The 20,989-nt window shown below is 39.0% G+C and overlaps 7 protein-coding genes and 1 long non-coding RNA gene across 13 annotated transcripts in view; 4 read left to right on the top strand and 4 right to left on the bottom strand.

The window, feature by feature from the left end:
- Positions 1-39: 39 nt before the first annotated feature.
- LOC105686487 (mediator of DNA damage checkpoint protein 1) lies at positions 40-5,700 on the bottom strand. The gene is made up of 7 exons (XM_012401365.3): positions 5,027-5,700; positions 4,812-4,910; positions 4,442-4,540; positions 4,139-4,357; positions 1,121-4,064; positions 491-802; positions 40-402 (listed from the first exon to the last, which is right to left on the bottom strand). Exons 1-7 carry the CDS (start codon positions 5,126-5,128, stop codon positions 185-187), a joined length of 3,993 nt encoding a protein of 1,330 aa, XP_012256788.2. The 5' UTR covers positions 5,129-5,700; the 3' UTR covers positions 40-184.
- On the top strand, positions 597-4,585 carry LOC125500215. The gene is made up of 2 exons (XR_007277455.1): positions 597-734; positions 4,198-4,585. It is a non-coding gene; the product is annotated as an uncharacterized LOC125500215 (long non-coding RNA).
- A 939-nt stretch (positions 5,701-6,639) lies between the features above and the next one.
- Positions 6,640-7,469, top strand: LOC125500408 (probable glutamate--tRNA ligase, mitochondrial). Its single transcript, XM_048653362.1, has 2 exons — positions 6,640-6,969; positions 7,065-7,469. The coding sequence occupies exons 1-2, from the start codon at positions 6,792-6,794 to the stop codon at positions 7,253-7,255; spliced, it is 369 nt and encodes a 122-aa protein (XP_048509319.1). The 5' UTR covers positions 6,640-6,791; the 3' UTR covers positions 7,256-7,469.
- A 2,248-nt stretch (positions 7,470-9,717) lies between these two features.
- On the bottom strand, positions 9,718-13,760 carry LOC105686342 (luciferin 4-monooxygenase). Of its 3 annotated transcripts, none has more exons than XM_048652842.1 (10): positions 13,622-13,760; positions 12,729-12,842; positions 12,000-12,161; positions 11,718-11,919; positions 11,339-11,638; positions 11,043-11,254; positions 10,641-10,960; positions 10,386-10,557; positions 10,156-10,321; positions 9,718-10,061 (listed from the first exon to the last, which is right to left on the bottom strand). In XM_048652842.1, exons 3-10 carry the CDS (start codon positions 12,111-12,113, stop codon positions 9,910-9,912), a joined length of 1,638 nt encoding a protein of 545 aa, XP_048508799.1. In that variant the 5' UTR covers positions 12,114-12,161; positions 12,729-12,842; positions 13,622-13,760; the 3' UTR covers positions 9,718-9,909. The 3 variants fall into 3 exon arrangements, with proteins under 3 accessions (XP_048508799.1, XP_048508798.1, XP_020708422.2); XM_048652841.1 differs by lacking the exon at positions 13,622-13,760 and adding an exon at positions 12,912-13,047; XM_020852763.2 differs by lacking the exon at positions 13,622-13,760 and having other exon boundaries at positions 12,729-12,867.
- On the bottom strand, positions 12,868-16,531 carry LOC125499674 (notchless protein homolog 1). 4 transcript variants are annotated; one of them, XR_007277643.1, is made up of 8 exons: positions 15,491-16,185; positions 15,176-15,415; positions 14,849-15,102; positions 14,541-14,775; positions 14,252-14,473; positions 14,021-14,177; positions 13,012-13,111; positions 12,868-12,922 (listed from the first exon to the last, which is right to left on the bottom strand). XR_007277643.1 is itself a non-coding variant. In XM_048652843.1 (8 exons), exons 2-7 carry the CDS (start codon positions 15,807-15,809, stop codon positions 14,038-14,040), a joined length of 1,410 nt encoding a protein of 469 aa, XP_048508800.1. In that variant the 5' UTR covers positions 15,810-16,326; positions 16,391-16,531; the 3' UTR covers positions 13,636-13,791; positions 14,021-14,037. The 4 variants fall into 4 exon arrangements, 3 of the variants coding, with proteins under 3 accessions (XP_048508801.1, XP_048508802.1, XP_048508800.1); XM_048652843.1 differs by lacking the exons at positions 12,868-12,922; positions 13,012-13,111 and adding exons at positions 13,636-13,791; positions 16,391-16,531 and having other exon boundaries at positions 15,491-16,326; XM_048652844.1 differs by having other exon boundaries at positions 12,868-13,111.
- LOC110117036 lies at positions 15,953-16,405 on the top strand. The gene is made up of 2 exons (XM_020852767.2): positions 15,953-16,164; positions 16,250-16,405. Exons 1-2 carry the CDS (start codon positions 16,082-16,084, stop codon positions 16,377-16,379), a joined length of 213 nt encoding a protein of 70 aa, XP_020708426.1. The 5' UTR covers positions 15,953-16,081; the 3' UTR covers positions 16,380-16,405.
- Positions 16,532-16,551: 20 nt separating the features above from the next.
- LOC105686345 (small ubiquitin-related modifier-like) lies at positions 16,552-18,979 on the top strand. Its single transcript, XM_012401045.3, has 5 exons — positions 16,552-16,709; positions 16,825-16,893; positions 16,987-17,064; positions 17,403-17,474; positions 17,592-18,979. The coding sequence occupies exons 1-5, from the start codon at positions 16,695-16,697 to the stop codon at positions 17,652-17,654; spliced, it is 297 nt and encodes a 98-aa protein (XP_012256468.1). The 5' UTR covers positions 16,552-16,694; the 3' UTR covers positions 17,655-18,979.
- The window catches only part of LOC105686336 (E3 ubiquitin-protein ligase Ubr3), a 17,477-nt gene continuing 15,463 nt past the window's right edge, over positions 18,976-20,989 (bottom strand). Inside the window, exons 27-29 of the mRNA XM_020852756.3 lie at positions 20,794-20,925; positions 20,562-20,701; positions 18,976-20,486 (exon numbers count right to left, since the gene is read on the bottom strand). Coding sequence (XP_020708415.2) covers positions 20,369-20,486; positions 20,562-20,701; positions 20,794-20,925 — 390 coding nt within the window. The 3' untranslated portion in view covers positions 18,976-20,368. The remainder of the gene's footprint in view (positions 20,487-20,561; positions 20,702-20,793; positions 20,926-20,989) is intronic.

Here is a 20,989-nt window from a genome sequence, read left to right as displayed (position 1 = left end):
GTAAAATACAAATAAAAATATTTATTTTTCATGGAATTTTTTAATCGCGGTACATGATTAGTACAAAATTTATAACGCATCGTAGACATACATGATTTTTTTCTACTACCCAGTAGAGACAACGACGTAAAAAATAGAAAAGAAAAAAAAACAAACAAAAATTTAACTGACAAAAAACGTACAACTAAATTACATTTAATTTATGCTCCTCAAAGTTGAGTTCGTGCCTCAATATTCCTGTTAGAATAAATTCGACGGAAAGTACGTGTACGGAAGACGGGGCTTTGGATAAAAATTTTTTCGCATTTTTTATGTCCTCTTGCCTGGAAATGATCAACGATTGTTCTGGCCAATTTGGCGGTGGACGGGCCAACGCCCTCCCTCCACACGCCTGAATCATGCCTGATAAAAATAATTCAATGCAGGTGTTTTCTGTTTTTTGTAGAAGAAAAAAAAAAAAGAAGCAATAATCGACTTTCACGATACTCACCCTTCATTTCGGCATTCGGCGGAGGCGAAGTGTTCGGCGTTAAAACCACCGTGTATCCCTCCAATAGTTTGTGGTTCGCGGCGTTTTCCAGACTCCTGCGAAGGTTGAATTTGAACTTGGCCTCCTCAACGGGGTCTTGAAGAACGTGATCCGCGGTGTCCAGGAAGTGGCCGATGCTCTCGCTCTCCGTTAGCCAACCGACCGGTACGATTGGAACGGCCATGGCCATCGCGCATAGGAATTTGTAAGTCCTGCGTACTTTGTCCGTTACCAAGACCGTGCAGTCGGTTGGTTTTTCCGTTACCGTACCACCTGAATTTTTATAATAATCTTTTTTTTTTTATGGTGTATTATTTTAAACACGTGTTATGATTTTCAAACACGAATAACTCGTTACTCGGCAACGGCTAGAACGATTTGCGTCAAAGCTTATTTATTATGCTGCATGCCTCGCGGCCCTGAGGTCAATTCCTCCGCACCCCCTCTCTTCCCAATTTTATATTATACATACCTATTCTCTATACTAGTTACCTCTGCCGTTCGACCTCATGAACATATTTTCGTTGCATTCGTCGCTCCGATAGTTCGTTACGAATGTCGTTAATATAATAATTCGATTCGTGTAATTACCTAAACTCTGAACGATGGCGATCAGTCGGGCGTCGTTTACACCAGTGAAAAGAACTTTATGCTTCGTTGTTTTAACCGATGACGCGATTTGGGTGGATATGGAACTTCTTCCTCTTCGCAGCGGCGAGGTTAGCGAAGAAGGTTGAACCTCTTCCTCTTCCTGTCGTTTTACCCGGTTCACATTTCTCTTTGCCCTCTTCGCAGGCGTAGCTTTTTCGACAATATTTTCTTTTTCCGCATTCCGAGTAGACGGACTTCTCTTGTCGCGAACTGGCGAAATATTCTTCGGCGATACTTTAACGGCTCTCTTGCCCCGCGGAGTTTTTGCCTCGGTTTTGTCATCAGATTTTTTATTATCAACAGAGGAAATTTTTTCCTCACGATCATCGTCCGCAATTACGTCGGCCCGACGTGGTCGACCGCGTTTTCTTTTCTCTGGTTTGTCGGCGGGCTTTGCAAACCCTGTGAAATTTCTCGAGGGCATTATAGGGTCATTTGTCTCCTCACCACGGTCATTTCCAGCTATGTCACTTCGGCAAATCCCCACCTCTTTCTGTATGTTAGAGGGTTTCTCTACTCTGTTAAAAATTGCCTGAATTTCTTGAGATTCCAGGCTCGATTGAACCGGCGAATCTGATTTCGCATTCGCCTCCATCGCAGCAATAAGGTTCAACCGGTCGGGGGTATTCCTTGATGACGTTTTTTTGGATCTCGTCCTTCTCCCTTTCGGCAGGAGGGGTATGGACGCGTTTGGCGGGGAAGGAACTTTGGCTGATTTTGGAGAGGTTTCGGTAGTTGGGACTGCATCGGGAACTGAAGACCTCGCTTTTTTTGCAGGCGATACAGCCAGGCCTCCGTCGCTATCAGCGGGAAGAAATTCCAAAGGTATTTTTCGCGATCTACGCGGAGTGCTTGTGGCTATAGATGTCGGTTTGGTATTGGTTTGGCTTTTGCGACGGGAAGAAGCGCGAATCGTGTCGAGTCTGGGGCTTTTCTTCGAGCGTGATTCGGATCCGTTTCCGTTACATGATAAACTCGGCGTTGGTGACTCAGGTTCTGAGCTGTCCGTTATTATCATGGCTCGCGAAGGCGATCGACGATTCGTTGGAGACGAACTGACCACCTCGTTTTGTAATTTCGATTGGGTAGATACGCGTGTCGTCGTTATACCTTGTGTCGGCAGAGCCACCGCAACTGTTGCTGCTGTTGCGACCAGTGTTAAATTTGTCGCAATCGTGGTCGGTAGAGACTTCGGTATCGTCGGAACGCCACGTTTCTTTGGTGGCAATCTTTTCTGAACTCTATTCTGATCGACGGATACCAGCTGCTCTTCGTCGGTGACTTTTGACGTCGTCTTGTTATTGCCTTTAACTGTTGCGGGCTCGCCATCGCCAGCTTTTAATGTTTTTGGTTTTTCTTTCTTCGTGACCCTTGAAGTATTTTGACTGACCTTTGTACTGCCTGGAATTTTTTCGGTCCTCGTCTTCCGTTTACCGGATGCCGTTTGCTCCTCACTAATTCCTCGTGCACTTTGCCCCGCTTTCTCAGTTACTCTCAGAGTATCTTGATTGGACTCTGTACCGTTCGGAATTTCTTCAACTCTCATTTCTGACTCACTCAATGGGATTTCTCCCTTGACGATTTTCCGCGCTTTTTTCTCCACTCTCCTTGACTTTATTTGCTCCTTAACAATCTTCGCACGTTTAACCGGCGTCAACGGTTCATCCTCTTCGGCTATTGGCTTGAGCTGATTCTGAACCAAATCCTCGGGGTTACCGGATGCAAACTTCCTCGTCCTCTTCGATTTAGGCGTAGTATTGAATTTTTTTGATACCGGGAAAGAGGGGGGAGAATTAACCCCTTCTCTTTTTTCTCTCGCGGATGAAGTTCCTAGTATATGGACCGCCGGCAGATCCGCGAACAGTTCCTGGCTACTGAGTATGCGTGGCATTACAAATTCTGGCGTGTCGCGTCCTGAATCGTCATTTTCTGATTCTTTACCTCCTTCCGCGGTCTCCTCGATTCCCGCTTCCTTCTTCTCTATTTGAGTATTATCTAGAATCCTCTCGAGGTGCTGCGTCAACATTTGCGTCGGTTCTTCATCGTAGCTTTCATTTACATCATCGAACATGTTGTTTAACTTACTCTCTATACTGTCATTAAGCGGCGCTGTTAAAACCGCACCCTGGCCCTCTATGCAGGCCCCTTTTGGCTGAGGTAAAACCGATTCCTCGACACTTTGCCCCAGAGTTTTCGTACTGACTTCTGCCTCCTGACGCTCTTCATCGTCATCAGATTCCTCAATCACTTTGCTCACCTTGCTTGCCTTCCTGGGCACCTCAAGGAGCTGCGTCGGTGCGTCAAACATATTGGCTATTCCACCCCCGCTGTCATCAAACATCCCTTCCTCGTCTGTTTCAGAGTCATCGTCATCCTGAGCGATTGTAGGTTTAAATTTTTGCGTTTCCTGGTGATGAACAGAGTTTACCGGATTGCATCCAACTGCAGTAACTTTTTCAAAGGAGGTAATCTTAGACTTGATATCGTTTGTGGTAGAGGGTTGAACCAGAGTTGCAGTGCTTTCAACGGTCAACTTCTGAGTTTCCATATCATTGATGGAGTCTGGCTGTGGTTCCAAGGTCGTGTTCCTAACTGCGCTGTTATAGATCACGTCAAACTTTTGCGTTTCGTCTTCGTTGATGTTACTTTGCTGTGTTATCATTTCGAATATATTATCTTCATCGGATTCTTCCATGGAAAAATTCGTCTGTGTTTCCAAACCTGAGATATCCTGTTGGCCACTCTCATCCAAATCCATGGGAATCTGATCCGGTTTACGAGTTGATTTCTTGGGTGAAAAAAATTGTGGAGACTTGTTGCTGCGACCTACTGCCTCCTGTGTACTTGCGATTATAGAATCGCTCGTGTCAGATGCTGATTTATACTGAAAGAAATCATTCATTTTGGTATTACAAATACAATAACTTATATGCATTACATTTTTATTCATAGACTTACGAACGAGGGATCTGGAGTGGCAGGAATAATCGTACTTTGAACGATTCTTTCTGCTGCAGGAGTTTCTGGAACAACAAAATTGTCACAGACCGAAGAGCATTCGAGTTCGTTGGTGTTTTCTTCTTTTTTTTCCTCCGATTTGAAAACCGCATGGACGGAACCAAACCTGAGTGCATCTCCATCTTGCAGTTGATACAATCTACGTGGGCGCAAAACTGCCTATTGGAGTCAGGTGTTTGAAAATGAAAGGTTATCAAATTAGAACGTAACTCCATTATCAATCATTATGAACAAACTGCTTACGTCGTTGAGTCTGGTTTTGTTCAGTGATCCCAGGTCACAGATGAAAATCGATTTCAACCCTGTACCTGCCTCAATTTCCGCATGCTCCTTTGATATAGTCTGACAAAAGAGAACAAATATTTAAAATAAAAGTAAGTGAGATATGAGTATTCATTTTATGTTTTACTTATCCAAGTGTATCCTAATACATGTACTGGCGACACGTAATGTACTGTGCAAAATTGAACGATTGGAAGATTGCCGGATCATGTTGAAATGAAAATCTTAAATCGGACTGTTCTCGGATAACGAGTTTGTTTCATGAATGACAGAATTCATAGTCATTTAAGTAACCTAGACTCTATAGTATGTCTATAATATAAGCAATTACATTATGATCAATGAGAATACTGCAGGTGTCGATTCGACCAACTTTGTTGACACCTCGATGAACAGGGTGACTGACTGAATCAATGATGAGTTCTCCAATCTGAAAGATAGGTACAATTCAGAAAAGATGATCTATTGCTCTAGAAAATAACAGATGATGTTACTGGCAGGGGTTTAACTATGAGATAGTTCACACTTAGCTTGCATCTAACTAACCTTGTTGTTTTCAGAGTGTGAAAGTGACCTCGTATCGTTCTCTTCCTCACTCTCCTCGTTCTCGTCATCGTTGACAAACATTTGAGTAGCTGGGTATTCCATCCTTGTTAGTCGAGAAGAAACGAAGTACTCAAAAAAATATCGACGGTTTTATCACTTTTGAACTTCCTTTGAACTTGAACTTTTTCTAACCAAGCAGATAGGACATGCGCCTTCTAATTCTGGGTGCGAGCAGAAGTTGAAATATTATTTGGACCGATCTTGATGGTGACAAAAATCTGAACAATCTAATCGTTGACTAGGATGATGCATTATAAGTCGTTAATCTATTCGAATTATGTCGGTACGGATACGTAAATCAAAAAATATACTTCAGGTGCAATTTAATGCTGACGCTTGACGCAGATTTTTAGCGTTAAATGTAGTCACGTGGTATTATTTTGAATTTTAAAAACGAAGCTATGTGTCGTACAGAGATGAGTAATGAATAATACATTCTGACCACAGTGGCATTTACTATTATTTATTTGCTATAAAACTCAACTTTTCAGGCCGCGACGCTGCACTTTGACGCTACAATTAATCTCGATGAGAGATTATAAATGAATTCTCTCAATTTTCCCTGATCTGGGGGGTATCCTGCAAACGTCAGTTGCGCGTAGAGCCACACACGTCAAGGTAAACGAGAAGAATCATCGGAGTGCCAAGAAATGTAACCCAGCTGCATTATACCAGTATCGTTCCCTAATTTTTCCTTGTTTTTTCGTTTTTTTCATTTGATTTTTCAATTGACGCATCTTCCTCTGTTCCTGAAAGCGTTTTACGATATGCAACTGAAGTTACACCGTCCCAGAATTATTCCTAATTTTTTTCTGATTGTTTTTGATTTTTTCTAATTTTTTCTGATTTTTTCCGATTTTTTGATTAATTATTCAATTTTTTAATTAATTATTCAATTTTTGTGGGCGCCGCCATTTTCTCTAAGCTCCGCCCACCGCGAGTACAGCTAGCGCCATGTGGCGGAATTTTCGTGAACTAAAATCCCAGGTTTCTTGCCCCTTGACGTCAGGCAATGTGATGCGTGAAAGAGACGTATTACGTGGTCAATAGTTTTCCGGTTTCAGTTGAAGAAGGGTCAAAACTTTTGCTTTTTGCCCGCCAAGTGGTCAATACTTTTCCGGCTTCACTCAAAGGAGGGTCAAAACTTTCGCGTTTTTCTAGGGGTTAGTTCACCAAAAATCCGCCACATGGCGCTAGCTGTACTCGCGGCGGGCGGAGCCGAGAGAAATAGTGGTCAATAATTTTCCGGCTTCACTCGAAGAAGGGTCAAAACTTTCGCGTTTTTCTAGGGGTTAGTTCACCAAAAATCCGCCACATGGCGCTAGCTGTACTCGCAGTGGGCGGAGCCGAGAGAAATAGTGGTCAATACTTTTCCGGCTTCACTCGAAGAAGGGTCAAAACCTTCGCGTTTTTTGGGGGGTTAGTTCACCAAAAATCCGCCACATGGCGCTAGCTGTACTCGCGGTGGGCGGAGCTTAGAGAAAATGGCGGCGCCCACAGAAATGGGTGAAAAATTTGAATAATTAATTAAAAAATCGGAAAAATTCAGAAAAAATTAGAAAAAATCAGAAAAAATCAAAAAAAATTAGAAAGAATTAGAAAAAATTAGAGAAAATCAGAAAAAAATCAGGAATAAATCTGGGATGGCCTAACTTCAGTTGATGGTCCCTGTCGTTCACCCTGATGTCTGTGGTTCCACGCGCGAATGACGTTTGCAGGTAATCCCCTAGATCAGAGAAAGTTGAGAGAATTCATGCAATTTCTAACGCTTGACATGTGCAAAGTGCAGCGTACTCTACTCTCCTCCTTGAATCTCGAAATATTCTCCAAAAGGTCGTACAGAAAGCCACAAGTTCGAATCTGGCTTGCTTGGAGCCCCACAGGTGAGCTGGAAAAACATTCACTTGTGAGTCGAGAGATGAGAATCTTGTTTTTCCTCTCACTGATTTCATTCTTTGCACTCCGATACCATTTTCAGGTTACCTGCATCTCGGAGCCCTTAGTACAGCTCTGTGCAACTATTCATTGGCTCAGGCAAACCAAGGAATTCTTATTCTACCCTTAGAAGACGTGGATCAAACAGGACTCGTACCAAATGCTGCCGGTGAACTCCAAGAGCCTTTATTCTGGGCTCGCATCATTCCAGACAAACTAACGATGTACTCGTGATTATATTTATTTAAATACATCGGGTATTATTGCGAACAATCCAATTAATAATTTTATGTCAAGCAAAATGAAAGCATTGCTCATAACATTGTAAAGCAATAGTCATAGGAATTAATTTATACATATTTGGAGATGAACCTACCCATAATGTACGTATATTATGATGTCCCAATATATGATTTCTTCTAATTTATTTATCAATAAACATATACTATCAAAACATCGATTGTTCAATTATTATTGATTACATCTCTGCTCGCATCATTCACTAACATTCGTAGTTAGCTACATATCCATACAGACGTGATTCCGCACATGATATTACCATTAGGCATTATCACATGCTTGCTCATCATCACGCTCTGACTGAAAACACCTCCTCGCCTATCCTGTTCTCCTGATACAAAAATAAATTTTTAGCGAAAATTTTCTCCACAAGATCAGACATCTAGTTCCCAAATACCTCCTCGGTTTTTCTGTTCTCCTGATACCAAAAAAAAAAAAAAAAAAATTTTGAAAGAGATTCTATACACAGGATCGAATGCACACACAGGATGAGGCACCCGGTCTCGGAATACCTCCTCAGGATTCCTGTTCTCCTGATACAAAATTTTATTTTCGGCGAAAATTTTTATTTTCGGATTTGGAATACCTCCTCGGGTTTCCTGTTCTCCTGATACAAAAATGAAAAATTTCGAAAGAGATTCTACACACAGGATCGAATGCATACACAGGATGAGGCACCTGGTCTCGGAATACCTCCTCAGGATTTCTGTTCTCCTGATACAAATTTTTATTTTCGGCGAAAATTTTTATTTTTGGATTTGGAATACCTCCTCGGGTATCCTGTTCTCCTGATACAAAAATGAAAAATTTCAAAAGAGATTCTACACACAGGATCGAATGCATACACAGGATGAGGCACCTGGTCTCGGAATACCTCCTCAGGATTTCTGTTCTCCTGATACAAATTTTTATTTTCGGCGAAAATTTTTATTTTTGAATTTGGAATACCTCCTCAGGTATCCTGTTCTCCTGATACCAAAAAAAAAAAATTTCGAAAGAGATTGAATACACATGATTGAAGGCAAGCACATGATGAGGCACCAGGTCTAGGAATACCTCCTCAGGATTTCTGTTCTCCTGATACAAATTTTTATTTTCGGCGAAAATTTTTATTTCCGAATTTGGAATACCTCCTCAGGTATCCTGTTCTCCTGATACCAAAAAAAAAAAAAAAAAAATTCGAAAGAGATTGAATACACATGATTGAAGGCAAGCACATGATGAGGCACCAGGTCTAGGAATACCTCCTCAGGATTTCTGTTCTCCTGATACAAATTTTTATTTTCGGCGAAAATTTTTATTTCCGAATTTGGAATACCTCCTCAGGTATCCTGTTCTCCTGATACCAAAAAAAAAAAAAAAAATTTCGAAAGAGATTGAATACACATGATTGAAGGCAAGCACATGATGAGGCACCAGGTCTAGGAATACCTCCTCAGGATTTCTGTTCTCCTGATACAAATTTTTATTTTCGGCGAAAATTTTTATTTCCGAATTTGGAATACCTCCTCAGGTATCCTGTTCTCCTGATACCAAAGAAAAAAAAAAAAAATTCGAAAGAGATTGAATACACATGATTGAAGGCAAGCACATGATGAGGCACCAGGTCTAGGAATACCTCCTCAGGATTTCTGTTCTCCTGATACAAATTTTTATTTTCGGCGAAAATTTTTATTTCCGAATTTGGAATACCTCCTCAGGTATCCTGTTCTCCTGATACCAAAAAAAAAAAAAAAAAATTTCGAAAGAGATTGAATACACATGATTGAAGGCAAGCACATGATGAGGCACCCGGTCTTGGAATACCTCCTGGGGTATCCTGTTCTCCTGATACCCAGAAGATTTTTTGGCCTAATTTCTCAACTTGAGGACCGCTGTTCTAAAGCTAAAAATTATTCTTTAGTTTTTTTACGGTCGATTTATTGAATAAATGACTACACAGGCAGGCATGTAGTTAGTCCTGCAAAGAATCAGTCGCTGTCTATCAGACTGGAAATAATCATGAAGGATTGAATGCATGCACTTGATGAGGCACATGGGGTCTCGGACCACCTCCTCGGGTTTCATGTTCTCCTGATACAAATACCCACTTTTGGGCAAACTTTCAATTTTCAGGGCCGGTATTCTAGAACTCTACATTATCACTTCCGGTTCGTATCAAAGCATGATTGAGTGATTGAATACACAGGCATACATATGCTGAGTCTTGCAAGCAACTAGGTGATTTCTTGTTCATGATACGATACACTTGCAGTTCTGCAAGCGCATGATATCATGATGAGTGAAAGGATGTCATGAGTTATAGGTCTAAATCAATGTTATTGGAACAATCGATTTCGAGAGTGTTCTTTATTTATTGACAATGCAACGATAAAAACCAAAGGTAACACATTATCATGCATGCAAGAAAATTTTATTTTACGATATTTCTGTTACATTATTTTGATCATATCAAAAATTACTCAACTCCTACCAATATAATAATCTATTTTTTTTATCTATTTAGTTCTAAAGCTAAACATTCAACTTGGAGTTGTAAAATATTCAATACGGCTACGTATAAAAATATAAATCATATTAACACGCTTTCATCCTTGCGTCCTTGTCATTTTTGACTCGCCAAACGAATTTTGGATTCTCGAGAGTAGCGCTTTACGTTGCAATTTGCCGTTTCCGGTTTTTGGTAGCTCGGCAAAGAAAAATACACCCCCTCTGAGTTTGTTGTGCGGTGACAGTTGTCCTTAAAAAACAACAAGTAACATACAATATTAAACAAGTGATGTTGGAAACTGCGAATAGTGATGCATCATCTCCCATAGATATAATATACGTACTCGCTACATATTCTTCAATTTCTTGGGCCATCAATTTTGAAGTTTTCTTCGCGATGATGGCAGCAGCAGGAAGCTCGCCAAACTCTTCGCTTGGCACTGCAAATACTGCAGCTTCAAGAACATCCGGTAACTCGAGGATCGTCTCCTCGATTTCAACCGGAGATACCTTAAACAATTCAATAATTTTATGGGATTGAACAGCATATCGATAATCTCTGATGCCTACACACCTGATTTCCCTGATATTTTATCATATCCTTAATTCTATCTACGACAAAAAAGTCACCATCCTTGTCAAAGTAGCCCAAATCTCCAGATCTCAACCATCCATCCTCCGGCAATGCTTCAGCAGTCGCTTTCTCGTTGTTCAAATAACATTTCATTATGGTAGGCCCTTTGAAACTGCGCACAAATAAAATTGAAAATTGTGATCATCCAACACGGATAGGATAGTTGAAAACCATCGTGAAAATAATGCTAATAACCAGAGTTCTCCTATTTCTTTTATTCCGCAGATCTTTCCTTCGCTAATAACCTGGCATTTCATAGGCGGCACAAGTTTTCCGCTCGAATCGTTTTTTTTGTATGGTCCTAGCAAGACCATAAAGGTCGTTTCGGTCATGCCATAGCCGTGCCTGAGCACTGCGTCCGAAGGGAATAATTCTTCGACTTTTTCCTGTAGTCGATTTGACATTTTTCCAGCTGATGTGCAAACGTATCGAACACAGGATAATTTTTCTTTAGTGAATTCAGAGGAATTGACAATTGACGCCAATAATGAAGGGATTAAATACAAATTATTTATCTGAAATGAATGATAAAAAAATTCACTTGGATACTCTTCTTGTTGCGGTTTGTATTTTTGGTCAAATGCTCAAGTCGTATACCTGGTGGGATTCTATGAGGTTGATGAGGCACTTTGGACCATTGAATTTGGAAAGAATGATAAATCTGGATCCCTCGCAAAGACACATGAAATTGCAGATAATACCATAAGCGTGGAAAAAAGGCATTAGCCCTAAGGCTGTTTCCCCATTTTTGGCGAATATGTAACTCAATTTTAGAGCTTCCACAATCGATTTATGCGTCCAAACCACACCTGCACAGAGGGAGGAATATACTTTGAGTTCAGGGTCGTTGCTGTTCAATGATTAAAATGCTGTTTTATAATAAAATTTCCTACCTTTAGGAAGTCCTGTTGATCCGCTGGACGCTAAAACCAGAGCTTCCCTGGTCGGCTCGAATGTTCGATCCGCAGAAATTTTATTTTCGTATTCTACTTCGGACGGCAGTAGTGTGGCCAAAGATTTGTAAACTGAGTTTTCCGAAATCGTTGTATCGCAAACAAATATGCTCTTTATGAAAGAATAATTTGAACATACTGCACCGAATGATTTCCCGTTTTCGTAAATGTTATTAGCCACCATTTTTGAACAGATAATTACTTCGGGTCTAGTGAGTTCCACATAATGTTTCAGCTCTCCTAAAATCGAGGATGATGGATTTTCAGAATACGTACGTGATTGAAAGTAAAATCTCCGTTCTTTTTCATTTATACCTACTTTCCGTATACCTTGGACTCAGCAACGAACATCTCACCCCCGCGTGTAACGCGCCTAATAAAATCCACGTAAAATATAAATTATTTTCAGAACAGATTCCGATCCCCGAGGTCAAACCCAGTTTTTGCAATGACGAAGCCAATGTTTCAACCTTTTCCGAAAGCTCTTTAATAGTTAACATTTCTCCAGTCGCCTCGTCTTGCTGATCAAAGGATAAAGAAATACTTTGTGATTAACAAATTATGATAATGTTCAATCGTGATCTGGTACGAGCCTCATTACCTGTACAACTGTGTCAGATCTAAATCGTTGAGTTTGTGATTTGATGTAACTCCACACACTCTTCGATGGAACATATTCGTCAGAATTTTCGTACTGCGAGTAATTGTCGATCATTTTTCTCAACTTGATTACTTTTACACTGTTTTATACCGATCCTGATATCTGTACAGCCGCGAGAATACACTCTGAATGAATTATCTTTGAACGATGAAGTATTTGAAGTATTGGAAAAACATGTTCAAAATGATTTGTTGGACAAGTGGGGATTAGATGTATTTGATTCCGGCTACTAATGCTTAGATTTCGTCAACGCGACCTGTTTATTTACATAATCGGTAATTCACGTTTCGTGGAAAAAAAAAACAAGAACAGTATTCCAAACACTTATCAATAGAGCAGGATACCATTAATTGGAAATGACGTGGTGTGTCAGGTTACAAAGTAATTACGAAATAATTACTCAGCATAAATTTCCAGGAGTTAGTACGTTTGACAAAATGAAATTGATCGGCTCGATCGTATTCACCGTGCAATTTTTTTTCGGCTTTAATTCGATCATTTGCGATAGAATAAAAAAAAAATATTTTCCGAGGGTTGATACTCCGACGGTAAAGATCGAAGGACATTAAAAGTTATCACAAGGCGGCAGACGATTCGAAGCTTGCGAGGGAATTCCCTATGCCCAGCAATAGAATGAGGTACAAATTAAATTAATTCATTAAAGCTCACCCATGATATCCATCCGCAGATCCCCAAACCGACTGGTACTTTGATGATAAAAAAATTCGGCGACATTTGTCTTCAGTGAACACCGATACCTTTACCAAGTCCTGTTGAAAGGCTCTAAAGATCAGAGGACTGTCTTTACTTGACATTTACACTCCGATTCGTGAAGATAGCGAAAGTAATTACCGAATTGGGGCCTTGAATGGGTTGCAAAAAAGTCAACATATTGAAATTCAACACAGGTTTTTTTAATACGGAAGATGAAAAGGTACCCGATAATATGGACCTCAAGGATCAATCCATGGCGTTACGTTGCGTTCACGATAATATCCAATCATTCGGCGGAGATCCGAAACGGATTACGATCTTCGGCCAAAGCGCGGTAGCTGTGAGCGTTCATTATCATTACATAAAAAAACGCAGCGCAGGCTTATTTTGGAGTGAGTGATGTTCAGGCGCAAAAAACGTATAATACGGTATAATTGAAGCTCAATGAAAACGTTTTTCTATAGGGGGAATGTCGTTGGAGAATGAACTCAAAGCAAAGAACTGAGTTGGCTACATCTAGACCCGCCCGATCATACCTCAAGCCTGTAAATTTACGATCAAGAATATCCGATCACATTATACTACATCGCAATTAATATTATACGGCAAATTATTCAAACCTCTTTATAATTATATTCAATCAATCCTCAATGGAAATGTAGGATCCTCGGGCGTGTATCTTATTTCGACAGGTGTTTTGGGTGAAGAGATAATTTTGAAACCGGTTTCTAATCATTTTTGTCAATACTGAAAGATGTAGCATAAAACCACTGTAGAATCCATACGAGTAACAAAATCTGATAACATACTGTCACTAGGTATAACTGAGTTTGTTATTCATTACTCACGTATTCGTATTATTCATTCCCTGTGTGATTATAATCGCTACTTGGAAAGGCTGCGAGGATACAAGCGGAGAGCAAAAAGAGCCTCGTATATTTTACCACTTCTCGTACAGCGGAACCCACAGCTTGAGCAAAGTTTTGTGCAGTGTGACCGACAACTTCGTTAAGATTTTCTATATTGCGGATGAAAAGTACAACGACATGGTAGTTGAAACCTTACGACATTGTTGCTAGGAATGAGCCGTGGGAACAACATTCTATACGAATACATATTAGACAAAGGATCCTTCGATCCTACATCTACGCCGCAAGATTAGGATATTTAAGAATAAAAAATGAAAGGTAAGTGCCGAAATAAAATTCCGAAGGTAAGATATCAAGTATAAATATATCTATACGTACATTCGAATTCATTTTGATTAATTTTGCCAGAGCTTTAATATCTTGTCCTTTCCACCTGAAGCCACTCTCAGCCCGTCGGGTGACCAATCGACCGCGTATACCTCGTCTGCATGCCCCGGCAAGTCCTGTGCCAGCTTTTTCGTTTTCATACTCCAAACTGAAATGATAAATGAAGAGTAAAAAAATAATTGTGCAAAAGCTGATGTAGGCCTTATGCGTTGATGTACGTACCTTTCAAAGTTGAGTCAGCACTTCCACTGACAAGCAGCCGCGAATCTGCGCTCCAAGATACGGAATAAACAGCCTGTACATGGCCTCGTAGCGATGTGATATATTTTCCGGTTTTTCCGTCCCATAATTTTATCGATTTATCAAACGAGGCTGATGCAAGTAAGCGACCGTCCGGTGAAAATTTGACATCATTTATCAATTGTTGATGCCCAGTCATTCTAGCTAGAATATTATTCACACATTGAAATAAATTGAAAATCTGTAGAATCGCAAAGTTCCAGCTCTTTACCGATTGGCTTTTTGTCTTTATCTGGTATCCACAAGAACAAAGTGAAATCGTCGGAACCAGAAACCATTCTTTCTTCACCCACAGAATCGTAGCGCTTTGTTGCCCGCTCCAACGGCGTGAGATCTTCTGATTTTTCCATTGGATAGTAGGACCCAGTTCTCAAAACGTAATCAGTATTCAAAGCTAATGTGTTGACCCAGTGTGCATGACCTTCTAGGGTCCTGCACAATATTCCCTATAATAACCAAAAGCTTTTGTTGAACATAGTGTAGGTACCTCCGTGCAACAGTCTACATATTTTTACTTACATCCAAAGCTCGCCAAACTTTGATAGATCTATCCTGAGACGCAGAATAGATAAGACCTCTACCACCCCACTTCACACACGTAACACTTTTGGTGTGACCTGCCAATACTCTTGTTGTCTGTCCAAGCGTTGTATCCCATATCCTCAAGTCACAATCTTTAGAAGCACTGACTAAATACCGGCATTCGGGATTGCTGTGAAACGGTTCCCAACTCAATGAGGTAACCCACATCTTGTGTCCAGTCATTGTCTTACCTGAAAAAAAAAATTTTTACGAGCTGTTCAAAGAAACTTCTTTGCCACTAATGATTCACCTGTTGATGCTCACCAACTTGTTTTCCACTTTCTGGGTCCCACAACACAATGCTCCCATTTTTGCATGCTGAAACCAGTTTATTGCCACAAGGTGCCCACGCTATACACAATACCCAGTGTTTGTGACTCTCGCATGTGAAGTGTGGGGTTTGTGTGTGAATGTCCCAAAATCTAACTGTGGTGTCCCCAGAGCCACTGGCAAGATGCTGTCCATTAGGTGAAAATGCAACAGATATTACTGCCTCCTTGTGACCTGTAAAAAAAATAGTTAAGTATGTGAAAATTATAAAACTCGCAGAGTATAGGAAGTCTTGTATTGAGTTTATACCTTCCAAGGATCCAGTGCATCTGGTAACAGCTCTGACTTTGAAAACAGCCTGGAGCTGATAAACGATTTCAACAACATCTTCACTGGTGCTGAACTCTTTTTCTAAAGATTTTTCCAAGCATTCTGTTATTTCAGTATCGTTGACAAAGAAGGCGAGTGGAACTGGGTCTTCTTCTTGCAGCAAGGCGTTGCAAATTAGTTGCAATTTGTCAACGGTGATATCAACAGGTAGATCTAACAGACCACCCGGCAAGATTTCACCTGTGTCGGATTTGAATCGCGACAAAACTCTTTTCACTTCTGGCTTATCGACTTCCATTTTATTATAAATTATTTGCTAGAATTTCGGCTTAGGTGAACCCGACGACGATGTCAAGCTATGGAAATACTGGACCACGTGCGTGTGAAGACTGATCTGTGCCTATGTTCAGGTTTTAATGGTGCTGCCGCCTTGCCGCGCATTCCAAGACCTTACATCCGCACCTTGCGCGCCAATCGTTCAGGGATTCATCGGATTATTGTCAAAAGTTGTCGAAAGACATCAATTGAAAAGATAGCACAGAAAATTTGTCAACACTAAAGCATTCCACGATGCCGAACCAGAAGATCGAGCATACTGAATTACTCGTCTTGGCTAGGCTGGCTGGAATTCATGCTGCACCTGGAGTGTTTCGGTAAATGATGGAACTTGGTGAATCACGTCGTTTACCATCACATAACCTATTTTCAGTGTCCACAATCGTCATTTTTGTGTTGCAGTATCATTACTGAGCTATTGGCATTGCAAATTCCTCCAGAGGATATCTACGCTCTTCTAGGACGGATATGTCAAGTACCTCGCAAAAAGAAAGATGATGTAGTGAAACGTAGATCTGAGAAAATAAAGTGATAATAACTCACTCTTTATTCATTCAATTATAGCGGTAATAATTTTAACCCTTGAAAATAATTCGATTCCTCGATAATCCCATTCGCCTCAGGATGTTCTATGACTGCAACTTCGCGCGCTTTTTGGTTGCCACACTTGCGTTCGCAAACCCACGATTGAACCCTGTATCCCGGAACCCCATCGGAGGACCGTTAGATTAATTATTTCGAAAATAGAAGGCAGTGGGATTGACAAAAGCGTGGCGCCATATTGCCTGCTTGTGTTTGGTTGCCGTTGTGGCGCGTGGTCAAGAATATTATCTCTGAAATAATCGTCATGTCTGATAACCAGGTAAGCGAAATTAGTAAAAAATGACAAATCCAAGTCAATAACCAAAGTATTCAAATCGTAACGATACAAATTGAGCCATCATAAACTTGCCCGCTATAACCTTTTCGTGATACAGGAACAGAAGCCTGATGCCGGCCCAGGTGACGCGAATTCGGAGTATATAAAACTCAAAGTTGTAGGAAATGTGAGTCCTAAGCAAGATACTGTTGCTTTTTTATGTAACATTTTCTTATTCAATGCAAACTGATCGAAAAACTGTTCAATTTTCTCTCCATAGGATAGCAACGAAATACATTTCAGAGTTAAGATGACCACCCAAATGGGGAAGCTGAAAAAATCATACAGTGATCGTGTGGTTAGTTACAGCCGTTTTGTTTATTAGCAATACTTTTAACGAACTATTTGGGCCCCAATGGGATTATTCTTACTTACACAATTTCAATGTCCTAATTATATCCTGAATAAGTATTGGTAACAAAAAGTATGAGTTCATTTCCATCTGTAAATCAAATCACGAAAGTTCAATGAATAGAGAAATACTGTGTTCAGGCATAAATTAATTGCTTTTTTCTCACTTTAATCACATCGCTGAGGGGTTCAGTGGTACCCTCATCCAGTGCTTATTCAATAGTTGATATTGAGACTTGAATCATTCAATAACCCAATGGATGAAACAAACTTTTCTTTCTCCAGGGAGTACCAATGACGTCGCTAAGGTTTCTATTTGATGGCAAAAGAATCAATGATGATGAAACGCCGAAACAGGTGCGTTGTCCTAAAAATTAATCTATTTAATTATCATAAAGTATAAAGTGCTTTGAAACTCATCAAGCTAATCACAAGTAGATATTTTAGAGGTTTAAACTAATTATTTAATTTCAGCTGGAAATGGAAAACGATGACGTGATTGAAGTTTACCAGGAGCAGACTGGTGGTCAGTACTGAAGATTTAAAAGCAAAAGGCCATGTAATTTGGTTTCAATATTTTTAAAGTGAAAGTGATTTAATGGTAAAAAAAAAAAGAAAAATGGACAAGATTATTATTACGCATATGTATGTTTAAAAGAAATCATTATGTAACTTAATTCTCATAATCTGGATGTGCTGTTTTACATTCCTCTGAGGTAATGATGAGTCCGTGAACATTGAGTATAAGTTTAGTTTCAAAGTCGTCCTCTGACTTCTAAATAACTTTACCTCAGCAGCGTTTAACTTGCTTCTCTATACTATTTTTTTTCTGTACACTGATATCGAATATTATAACCCTTTCGATGCAGCCGCTAGATTTATGAGTTACCTAAAAACAACGATTCAATCGAGTATCCAGTTCCACATTGAATAATAGAACTTAGGGGTGTTGCGATCTTCATCTACCAAAATTGTTAAGTGTCAGATTACAAATAAACACATGAAATAAATTAATAATATGTAAGAAAATATCATATTTTTTGGTCAGTTTCTTCAATGATAAACAGCACGTCTTAATTCAGAAGCTTGTGCTTTTCTATCAGGGTTTTTTCTTCGTCTCAGAATAACCGAAGTTGATCGAAGATTCGTTCAATTCAAAAGATGTTTTTTCAGAGAAACATTGATCATACTTCGTTAATTTGTCCAAAGCCACTATAACTTAGTTCATAAACGAGGTTTTTAAAACTCGATAGAATTGTAGAACGCCAAATAGCATTGGTTACAAGTATACATATTGCACATACCAAATTGGCGTATTCCAAAGTCATCGTATAGTCTCTTGCAAAAATTCATTTATCACAGACTACGATAATTTTGGAATAACGATTTTCTAGTATTATTCGGCATCATATTTTTCTTGCTTCACTTCCACCGCAAACTAGTAATAGGTGTTACTTTGATTTCTCTTAAATCCACTGTAAGTTCAAAAGGTTTTGTTATTGTCCACTAAGTTGTATCCATACTTGAGTAGCATGCCAAATTATTATAATATTTAATACGTGAAAGTTATTGTCATTTCAATTTAAGTATAATTGTTCAATAAACTTGGATAAAAAAAAGTATTTTTCTATATGAAACTTGAACTTGTAATAAATCAATCTAACACAATAAATTTTGGCGAGGTCGTTTGCTTAATTATGTTCGCACTCGACCAAAACTTTCATTGGATTTACACACTTGACGAGGTACGGTGAAAATAAAAATACGAGTCATTTTTTTCCGATCTTAGATTTTTAGTTATGGTTGTCGAGTAATATGTAAATCGTAATACCTTCGTCGTTTGAATAAAGAAGTTCTATTTATTTGGTACAATTGATTTTATTCATCATCAACCACGAACTTCTAATTGTGATTTTATGTTTCACACGATTTGATGTTGGACAACATGTAGCAACGTTGCCATCAAATAATAGATTATGTATGTATATACACAGAATAACTTGTCCCAAGGTCAGCAGCAGCAGCAGATAATATAACATTTGATTAATCCAACACGTTACATAATATAAACAATTAATAAAACAATTCTGCACTCACAGAACAAGCATTATCAGAATATCTCAGTTACAATTTACAATTATTTTCAGGTAGATCACTACTACCATAAATTTAATTTTGAAACAAGAAAATATTTCTTTACAGCGTATAAAATCGTTTTCCTGTTTTGTCTATTCTCAACTAACAATAAAAGTATTAATATTAAATTTAATATAGTCGTAGAATTAGCTACCCTTTCAATAGTCGACCGGAAATAGAAATTAATTTAGCCATTGTTTCGAGAACCTTTCCCTGCAGCTAGAATATGGGAAAATCTATTGAGATCTCTTGAGTTGCAAAGAAAAATCTCTTCAACAGCTCTAGGTGGATTCCTAGTAGGATAATTGAAGTGACATTTCCAAGATTACAACGGCCAGATATCGTAGCGTATTATGTGGGTAAGAAAATTACACCATATCATAAACACAGCCTATCATTATTAATATTAATATTATTATCGTTATCATTATCATTATTATTATTATTATCATCATCATTGTTACTGTTATTTCAACACGCGAAACTTTTAAATAATTCCTAAGTTCGCGGATTAATAAATATTCATGAAATTTCATGATTAGATTTGAATTTCAAGAAATGGGTGCACAGCTCTGAAGATTTACATCACCCACAGCCTTCGTGGTTTAAAGAACAATCGAATTCTGGGTGTTTTCATTGATAATTACAAAATTAATTAGATTGACGTGTCTCCAGGAGAAAGACTGAGAATTCATTATGGACCAACTTGTTATTCATCTTAGAATTATATTTATGATACAAATACTATAAAGAGTACTACCACGTACTACGTAAGTATTATTTTCTCCTTTTTTTCATTTTGAAAGTTATTGTTTTTTTATGTTTTTTTTTGTTCTTTCTTTGTTTATTAGGACAAGACTTTTTTTTATATATATATATACTTAAATAAAATATACAGTGTTCACTTGAGACAATTGCTCAAGATCTATTCAATGAATATAAACAATTTAGCCCAGCTCTCATCACGCATTAATACTTTCAATAATTATTATGCCTAGTTAATCATTGCGTCGTAATAAATATTTTAACCATAAACTATCAGAGCCATGTATTATTTCTTAAAGCGTTATTTTCGTTGGCGCGGCATTGGATGATTATGATTGTTGAATAGGTGGTCACAAAGCATCACGATGCCATACCCACGTTTTTTTTGTATGATCAAACCTGTGAGCGATCCATTGCTGCTCCAATAGTTGATACCTATCCTGACTCAGATACAATGGTTTCCCTCGCCTGAAATAATATCTAAAATCTAGAATCCGTTCCTCTGCTCAAAATTTTATTACACGAATAAGAGAGAATACTTACTTCAGATCCCTATCTTCTTCTTCAAAATCATCTAGGTACAATGAGCCCCATAAACAGGCCCTTCTGCCTCGTATCACAATAATATACGTTGACGTGACGACCAAATATATACCAGTCCCTCCGCCACAGTCAATCGAATGCTAAGTTTTATTTGAGAGAAAGAAAGATATTAATTATTCGTACTAGTATGTTCGTTGGAGTAAACATTTTTCACGTTTTCTCTTCTTCTCACCTGGACAGCCTCGCAAACGTTATGTTGCTTACAACAATTTTGTTTTAAACAAACAATCGTTCCGCATAACAGACAGATGCTCGTCTCCTGAGGCACCGATTGACACCGACGGCATTGTCGTTCGTGGTAATACTGTATTGCGTAGGAAAACATTATGTATGAGAATTATTAGATTAGACAGACGAATAATTTATTC

Source organism: Athalia rosae, chromosome 3, assembly GCF_917208135.1.
Source record: "Athalia rosae chromosome 3, iyAthRosa1.1, whole genome shotgun sequence".
NCBI classification, from domain to species: Eukaryota; Metazoa; Arthropoda; class Insecta; order Hymenoptera; family Athaliidae; genus Athalia; species Athalia rosae.
This window is presented reverse-complemented; position numbering and strand designations above follow the sequence as displayed.

What these genes read in the sequence shown, in the direction of transcription:
- LOC105686487 (XM_012401365.3), bottom strand. Translation starts at nt 5,128, where the DNA reads ATGGAATACCCAGCTACTCAAATGTTTGTCAACGATGACGAGAACGAG. An exon ending in CACACTCTGAAAACAACAAG is followed by an intron (nt 4,911 to 5,026) that starts GTTAGTTAGATG and finishes CCTATCTTTCAG; the next exon opens with ATTGGAGAACTCATCATTGA. An exon ending in GTATTCTCATTGATCATAAT is followed by an intron (nt 4,541 to 4,811) that starts GTAATTGCTTAT and finishes CTCTTTTGTCAG; the next exon opens with ACTATATCAAAGGAGCATGC.
- LOC125500408 (XM_048653362.1), top strand. Translation starts at nt 6,792, where the DNA reads ATGACGTTTGCAGGTAATCCCCTAGATCAGAGAAAGTTGAGAGAATTC. An exon ending in GCTTGCTTGGAGCCCCACAG is followed by an intron (nt 6,970 to 7,064) that starts GTGAGCTGGAAA and finishes TACCATTTTCAG; the next exon opens with GTTACCTGCATCTCGGAGCC.
- LOC105686342 (XM_048652842.1), bottom strand. Translation starts at nt 12,113, where the DNA reads ATGATCGACAATTACTCGCAGTACGAAAATTCTGACGAATATGTTCCA. An exon ending in ACCTCATAGAATCCCACCAG is followed by an intron (nt 10,961 to 11,042) that starts GTATACGACTTG and finishes CATTCATTTCAG; the next exon opens with ATAAATAATTTGTATTTAAT. An exon ending in AAAGAAATAGGAGAACTCTG is followed by an intron (nt 10,558 to 10,640) that starts GTTATTAGCATT and finishes ATTTGTGCGCAG; the next exon opens with TTTCAAAGGGCCTACCATAA.
- LOC125499674 (XM_048652843.1), bottom strand. Translation starts at nt 15,809, where the DNA reads ATGGAAGTCGATAAGCCAGAAGTGAAAAGAGTTTTGTCGCGATTCAAA. An exon ending in ATGCACTGGATCCTTGGAAG is followed by an intron (nt 15,416 to 15,490) that starts GTATAAACTCAA and finishes TTTTTTTTACAG; the next exon opens with GTCACAAGGAGGCAGTAATA. An exon ending in AAGTTTGGCGAGCTTTGGAT is followed by an intron (nt 14,776 to 14,848) that starts GTAAGTAAAAAT and finishes TGGTTATTATAG; the next exon opens with GGAATATTGTGCAGGACCCT.
- LOC110117036 (XM_020852767.2), top strand. Translation starts at nt 16,082, where the DNA reads ATGCCGAACCAGAAGATCGAGCATACTGAATTACTCGTCTTGGCTAGG. An exon ending in GCTGCACCTGGAGTGTTTCG is followed by an intron (nt 16,165 to 16,249) that starts GTAAATGATGGA and finishes TTTGTGTTGCAG; the next exon opens with TATCATTACTGAGCTATTGG.
- LOC105686345 (XM_012401045.3), top strand. An exon ending in AACTCAAAGTTGTAGGAAAT is followed by an intron (nt 16,894 to 16,986) that starts GTGAGTCCTAAG and finishes TTCTCTCCATAG; the next exon opens with GATAGCAACGAAATACATTT. An exon ending in AATCATACAGTGATCGTGTG is followed by an intron (nt 17,065 to 17,402) that starts GTTAGTTACAGC and finishes TTCTTTCTCCAG; the next exon opens with GGAGTACCAATGACGTCGCT.